Source organism: Athene noctua, chromosome 1 (genome assembly GCF_965140245.1).
Source record: "Athene noctua chromosome 1, bAthNoc1.hap1.1, whole genome shotgun sequence".
Classification (NCBI taxonomy): domain Eukaryota; kingdom Metazoa; phylum Chordata; class Aves; order Strigiformes; family Strigidae; genus Athene; species Athene noctua.
In genome coordinates, this window is record NC_134037.1 from 90,686,023 (window position 1) to 90,693,677 (window position 7,655).

Consider the following 7,655-nt stretch of genomic DNA (forward strand, 5'->3'; position numbering starts at 1 on the left):
TCCCTTAATCTCACCTGCCTGTTAAGGCAGGGTTTTGGACCTGATTCTTCAGAGAGAGGCACTATTTCTCATCTTTGGAACCAGAACAATCACTGATGAAGTTGGTAGTCTGGTATTTGCCCAGGCGTAGCAAGGGAAGCAGTGCTTTTTCTTTTTTCAACTTCCACAGCTCAAGTGACTAAATTTCAGTGAAGCCATTGTTATCTTCCATCCTAACTGTAATAATGTAGATAGTCTAGTTTTAAACTTCAGATTTTATACTTGAGCTGTCACTTCAGGTTTTCTTATGGGTTTTGTTGTTTGTGATAAGGGAGAAAATAAAGCCAGCTGAGTCACTTGAAAAAGCACAACAGGAATGGAAGAAGGAGGGGACAGTAATGAAGTAGAAGGCCTAGCTGCTGTCTCTCCCCATGAAGTCTGCTCTGTTCCAAAATATTATATGAGCTATTTATTCTTCAAGTTGTATTAAAAAAAATGCTGTTGGTCTTTGGAGGAGACTGTCTGACCATATATGCAGACTTATGGGGCCAGACACTAGAAGCCCCAAGCAGCTAATAGTTGAGGAGCCAAAAAAAAATATCAGACGTACATTAGGAGTAACCTTTCTTCAGAGTAGTAAAAATGGCTGAGTTTTTTTATTCCCTTTTTTTCTACCTTTACTGCAGACTTTGACAGCAGTAGGTTACAGTGTTTAATAACCTTTCTCCTAGATGAATTAAGTTGCGTTCATTCAAGAAATAGTGCTATGATGATGCTAGAAAAAAGCTCATGTAAAGTTTATAGCCTCAAAAGGACACTGTCAAGTACTTTTATATTTTTATACATCCCATTGTTTGTAAATATCCTCTGATAAGCTTGAAAATAAAATTTATTTCCCTACCAGACTTGGTTTTTATTTACACGAATTCTCTCCTTTCAAATGTTCTTAGCAAATGGTTCTTTATACTTCCTCGTGTGTGGATTTGTCATTAGATATGCCTTGTTACCAGAATTCTGTTAGCAGGTGCTTTGGAACTAATAACTCTTTTTGCATGGTTCCTGTCACTATTCTCTTCATAAACATATCTTCATAAATGTCAAGGCATCTCCTTTTAAGCAAGTACCAAAGCTGAGTACTTTTAAACTTGCTTTGCTGACGAGTTTTAACTTGACTTCACTAGTAAATACTTTACTCCCTCTATTGTAAAAACCCCTGAAACAGTGTTCGTCCTGTGTATGCTGGTTTCTCTAAGTGCGGTGTTTGATATCTACACATACTGCTTTGAGGAGGTCAGTCAACAGGTTTAATGTGCTGCACTGGATTTACTCTGAAGTAGCACTCTCTACCACAGTGGGGCTAGGCCCTGAAGCGTGAATTGGTGTGAAAAAATTGCCTGGAGCAGTAAAGTGACATTTTATGTGCCTTCAGGTCAAAGCTAAATTGAAATACTTAGTTCTTACCTTACAGCTACCTTACAAATGGCATATGCTGTATGCCAATTACATTATTGCAAAACCTTTAGTAAACTATAAAATGCAGGACTCTATCCCTTTTACATTGATTTTCTTTTTAATTTATTTAATAAATTGCTATTGAAAGCTACAACTATCAGACATCTTGCTATAATCTTTGAAATTACTTCAGTAAGAGTTCACCAAATCCAGCAACAGGTGGTAAGTGAGCCTTTGATTCTGGCTTATGTTTCTTGTCAGGATGTACAAGTCTGTAGTGAGGCAGCAGGGCAAAAAATTTAAAACAGTCCCCCATTTTCCTGGGATTCATCAGCATATCATAACTGTGAAGTAACTGCTCCCGAGTTGCTGCGTCACGTGAATTCTGCAAGAGCACCTAAAAGAAAAAAAAAAGAATATAGGTTATAGCCCTTCCTGCTTTCCTATAAATTCCCTCATACCTGCAATCTCTTGCTGCATCCTTTTTGCTTATACTAATGTAACAGCACCATAATGTTCAGCAGAACTGGTGAGATCCCTGGTGGAGCACATACACTGATGTATGTAGCAAACGTTTGCATTAAATACTCCTAAATATAATATGATCCATTTACTTTAGGGGATCCAGAGTAACTTACGTCTAGGAGAAACAACTCTGATCTCATACATACATGTTGTTTTGAACAACTCTTTTAAAAGCAGATTTTTATAAAAGCTCTCTTGCTGCTTAAGAGTATTGCTTGTGGATTAGGAGGGTTTATGCACCTGTTAGTACTATTGTACCTGCAATCGGAGGTCAATGCCCATGTTTTTTAAAAACTCCTGCTGTTTTATGGGGCCTAGCGTGGCTGTTCTTTCCTGTGTCATCTTCCGAAGATAGCTGAAATCAACATCAGCTGTGAGGTCTGCTGTGCCTGGAGCTCTCAGCACATCGTGAAGTTTGTGATTCCGAAAACCCTGAAAAATTAAATTGGAAGATTATATTCTGCTGTACTGCTAGCTACCGTGGCTGGGGCTAGCAAAGAGTAAGTTCTGTGTGCAAGGGGTGAGAAGGGCAAATTATACTTTGAAAGTTTGAGATAAATGCAGCAAGGGCTCAGATTACCCTTTCCATCTGACAGAAACCCTTATGGGTACTGATTAAGAACTCAATTACTCAGTTTTATGACTGCAGCACAAGGCAGTTTTTGCTATTATGTCCATCCAAGACCTTTCTCATACAAGAACCTAATGATCCAAGCGACAAACAAAAGAGAACGGTATTTTGGCTTATTATTTCAGGGTAAATGACTTGCCCGGAAAGTGTCAGTTTTGGTTCCATCATGACCGTAATCAGCAACCAGTGCGGCCCCACCATCCTTTTCTATACGACAGGCAAGCCTCTGAATGATGACACCAGCCTCGGGACACACTTCCACATGATCTCTTGTTTCTTCAGGCTAGTGCATTAAAACACCTGTATTAGCAAACAAATATGGGACAAGAGTTCTTCACACTCAATGTCCTGGGACTGTCATCACTTCACTGGGGCACAGAGGTCCAGGGCTGTATTTTAGGCTATCTAGAACTTGAGCTAGTTTTTGATAACAGTCATTTTCAATTAGTGTTCTCTGAATGCTGGATTTCAGTCATCTCTTCCACAACCTAGTCAACTGAAATCTGTGTTTTTCTAACAAGAATACCTGCATCAGGTGAAACTGCATTACTGTGGTGCTGAAAGAATAAAAATAGTTCAGCTGTGCACACCCTTCGAAAAGGCCTTTTGATGTGAAACTGTAGTTGGTTTTAATCTCAGCTACTTCATTTTGTAACTTTAAGAATCCAGTGAGCTTTAGCAAAAAAAAATAATCTTAGACACTTTTCCTTACAGGTCAGTATAGCACAGAAGTACCCAGCTGCACCAAGTACATGCACATCAGGGTGAGAGCCTGGCTCAGGCAGGGCCACTGTTGAGATGGTGATGTGACACACCCAACTCCCTGCCACTTGCTGCCTCAGTTTGCTCTCTGAAACATTCTGTTTATGCTCTGATTTTGCAAAGTTTGACACGTGTTTATTTTTGTGCTGTATTTTCCCAGCGTACAAAGTTAAACACTCGTGGAAGTTTTGCAGAACAGAAATGGTAAGCTTTATTCACTCATTTATAGACTGAGAGCTCTCCTCTTGCTGTCAAAGTAACCAAGAAGCAGTAAATGCACTTGAAAGGCAAGTAAATATGTATGAACTCTGGTAGGCATAACCTTACCTGAATAAAGTTTTCTGTCGCAGGGGTACTGGATGGTGACAAGACAAACCGCAGCTGGTCAGGAACTTCTGGATCTATATCAACCAACACTTCACGCCAGCCTTTCTCTGTTCTCTGTTTAATGAACCCAGAGCACTCATTTTATGCTCTAGTGGGTAGATACAGTATCTTGGGTTTTGAAGTGAATTGATGTGTCCAGCATTTTCACAAAAGTTTTAAGAACATTATATGCTATTAACAGTTATTCACTCCTATTTAATTCTGCTAACTGGCTTGAAAGAAGTCTATGGCAGAGAGCTGTCTGCAGAGTCAACAATTACAGGTTTAATTACACTTGAATGAATGATGCTGTTGATAAAAATGCCGCCTCTTCTACTGGCAGTGCAATGTTTAACTTATCAAAATAATTAATTCTACCACTGATTTTCATAAACTAATTATCAAATTGAAGTTGAACATTTCTTCTGAATCCTAACTAACTTTATTTTGCTATTCTCATTACCATTCGGATAAAAGCTTTTCTGTCTTTGTTAGCAGTGATATATAATGTTGAAATTAAAAACCTGTTAATGTAGTATAAAAAAATAAGAAAAAACTTGAGACTTATCTAAGCAAAAAAGAAATCTTTAGCCTTCTACTAGTTTTTCTATTCAAGAGCAATTATTACTTTTGTAGTTACCAGTTGAATTAAGCCTTATTTTTCCAGGTTCAGTTAGAAATATTTTACCACCATAAGCAATGCATGTGTCTAGTTTGGCACCACAATTCTATTCTTCAAAGAGAAAAGACATTTAAGTGGATGGTCACAATTATGATAATCTTCTTACTATACCTGAAACTTATGTATTGGCAGGGCATCAAAAAACTCATGTGCCAAGTAAAAGCTGTAACCTGTGGGAAGGTAAAAAATAATGTGTTAGATTATTAATGCTTCCACAGCAGCTTCCAGATGAAAATTAAAATGTTTTAATGAATTTTAATGAATTAAATTAGTTCCTGTGGTTGTGAAATAATTATCATTACCTCCAGTTTGGGTACATCAGAGACAGCATTTCTACAGCTAGCTCTAGCTTCCAGCCATTAATTTTTAGATCAGTATCACATAAAAGGAGATTCAGGTAAAGCAAGTAAATGGTTTCCCATGAAAAGAAAAAGTAAAAATAGTCAAAAGGTAGTCAGAATAGGTAGCAGTTCTGAGAATGAGTCAAGATCCTGCCTCAGGCTCATAGAAGTAGTAAGAACAAATATGTATATTAACTACTTTTCTATCCATTATAAAGACTAGCAGAGACATCCTCCGTTATTAAGAACTGCAAATGGAGGAAGGACGCCATCCCTGTAACAAGACTTTCAAGCTCCTCACCTGGTGGCACATCTTGAATGTCTCTGTACCAGAAAATGGGAATTCCAGTCTTGCTAATGCCTTTCATGTAAGCAGACTTGTCCTCGGGGTTTGACTGCACCTTCCCTCCTGTCAGCATCAGCGCTTGGATCTCACTGAGTTTGGGACTCACTTCTACCAGATGAATAGAGACATCACATTTACTAAGTAAAGAGGCAAGCTGGTTGAAGACCTATAAAGGCAGATGAATTCTATTAGGCACAGTTACGTGCTGTATATATTAAAGGTTTCAGAATTAACCTTTAATCTCAATATTTATTTTCAAGATAAAAGATTTAGTTGGCTTTCATTTAACAAAACAGTGTCAGCAAAAGAGACTGCTTTTTGCTCCTCCAGAAGGAAAAAGTAATTTCTTCATCAATTTAATATCAGCTGCTCTGCTTCTGATGAAGTCAGCAAAATACAGCACACATTATATAGTTGTAAGGACATGAAACGCTAATTTAGAGCAGTAATAGCCTGAGGGTGAGTAGCTCCTCTAATACCTGTAGAGGTTTAGCATTGGAGACACCATAAACAAAAAGTGCTCAATATCCTACATTTCACTGTGGTTATTAGTTCTTTTTCATTAACTTATGTAAATAGAATACAAGTTCTTCTGAGATGCTAAAATCCCATTAGTGATTTGGTTTTGAATATTTTAATAAATAGCTATACAAGCATGATAGAACAGAAGGGGCTAACTCAGTAGAGATAAGCCCCTGGAACCCCCAAAGGAACCAACACAACTTCACTCCCCTATTGTTATCCTCCCCTCTCTCTCCTATTGCTTGCACAGAGGTCTCCCTCCACAGCAACACCATCCTAAGTGGATTTCAGTTTGGATAATTGTTTCCTATACAGAAATACCTTGTAATGGAATATTTCTGCCCTCCCCTTCTATCAAGCAGCGTTTGCAAGATTCCATGCATGTCTGCACAGTGTGCACATACTGGCTCCTGTTCTGCTTTCAGCTGGGAGACCTGGTCTCAGAAACATGCATATATGTAATTAAAGTCTAAGCTGCAAATCTCCTGACTGAAATGATTTGGTTACTACGGAAGGTTAGTAGTAGCCATGGAATAAAAGCAGAAATAAAAAATATTAATATTACCTACCCGTAATATGTCATCAGCAAGTGTGCCCCTCCCTGGACCCAGTTCCACCAGCTGGAACGCTTCAGGTTTGCCCATGGCTATCCATTCACTGATATACCATATTCCTATTAACTGACAGTGAAAAACAACACAAGGACAGAGTTACAGTGTAACTTGAGAGCTTGCAGAAAGTGGTACCTGCCTGTTGTTTGGTAGTAACTAATACTGAGCAATATTCTCTATTTTAAAGTTTTGAAAAAATCATTACGATGCTTTACTTCATCCTCTTAAGTATTAAAACCGCAGCTGTTTGCTGTCAGCCCAGCAGAAGCAACTCTCCCTCAGGAGACACGCAGGACTCCTTTCTGCCTGGAGCAAGGATTTTTACTCAAGGCTCAAATGCATCTCGCTGCCCAATTGTCTCTGAACAACTGTTCTTCACCACAATGCATTTACCAAAATGTCACCAAGTACAGCGTTAGGCCCGTCTTCACTACTGGAAATGATACACAAACCAGAGTGAACCAGACCAAAATCTGAAAACTATTTCTGAGTTATAGAGTTTTCACACTGTGAAGCCACCATAACTCTTTTTATTTATAAACACGTTCTGTATGAAAATACGTTACTGAGCCAAATTATAACCCAAGAAAGGACTTCCTGATCTTCCAGAGAAACGAAACATCCCTTCCTCCTCCAAAAACAACTGTAACTTAACAGTGAAGTTACTTAGGACACACGGAACTGTGCGTTACCTCTCCAAATATCTGACTTATTTCAGGTGAGGTGACGAAATCCCCGCTTTCGCCGATGCCGCCGCGGCGCGTATAGTAACCCTGCGGGGGGAGAGGAGCCGGGGGTCTGGTGAGCGGCACTAGGGACTCCGGGAACACAGGCCCGGAGCCCCCGGCCCCACCCGCACCTGGCCGGGGTTGGTGAGCGCCTCCCGCATGTACTCGGCCACCGTCACCGGCCCGGTGGCCCGCAGCTTGAGTAGCAGGTGCCGCAGGATGGCGGTGGCCCGGCTGGGCCCTTCGGGCTCCGCCTGGCCCCCCGCGCCCGAGCAGGGCCGCGCCGCCGCCGCCGCCGGAGCTGTGGGGAGAGGAGAGGAGAGAGGATCGGGGGGCTCAGCGGGGCGACTCGCGCCCCGCCGCTCCGAGGGGCGGGAGGGGGGAGATGCGGCGGTTACCACGGTGAGGGGGGAGCCGATGGCGGCCGGCGGGGCCCAGGGCGGCAGCGGCGAGGAGCGCGCGGCGCGCGGGCAGCGGGACCATGACGGCGGCGGCCGCGCTCCGCTCCTCGTCCCGATCCTCCTCCTCCTCCCCCGGTCCTGGCCGCTCAGTAGCCGCCCTGCATCCCGCCGCCGGCGTGAGGACGGGTGACCGGCTACGCGCCGCTGGGACTGTGCGAGCGCTGCTGAGATTTGCCTGAGACGCCCCCCGCCCGCTCTCCCCTCCCCCCACCCTCCGGCGACGACCGCGCGCGCCTTTCCCGCCCTTGC

General features: G+C 42.1%; 1 protein-coding gene across 2 annotated transcripts; it reads right to left on the reverse strand.

Annotated features, from left to right (window-relative positions):
• Window positions 1-1,474: 1,474 nt before the first annotated feature.
• NDUFAF7 (NADH:ubiquinone oxidoreductase complex assembly factor 7) lies at window positions 1,475-7,454 on the reverse strand. Of its 2 annotated transcripts, none has more exons than XM_074896900.1 (10): window positions 7,344-7,454; window positions 7,077-7,246; window positions 6,910-6,990; window positions 6,176-6,286; window positions 5,040-5,250; window positions 4,509-4,567; window positions 3,677-3,790; window positions 2,727-2,870; window positions 2,215-2,388; window positions 1,475-1,828 (listed from the first exon to the last, which is right to left on the reverse strand). In XM_074896900.1, the coding sequence occupies exons 1-10, from the start codon at window positions 7,426-7,428 to the stop codon at window positions 1,616-1,618; spliced, it is 1,362 nt and encodes a 453-aa protein (XP_074753001.1). In that variant the 5' UTR covers window positions 7,429-7,454; the 3' UTR covers window positions 1,475-1,615. The 2 variants fall into 2 exon arrangements, with proteins under 2 accessions (XP_074753001.1, XP_074753002.1); XM_074896901.1 differs by having other exon boundaries at window positions 7,077-7,216; window positions 7,323-7,454.
• Between the last annotated feature and the right edge of the window lie 201 nt (window positions 7,455-7,655).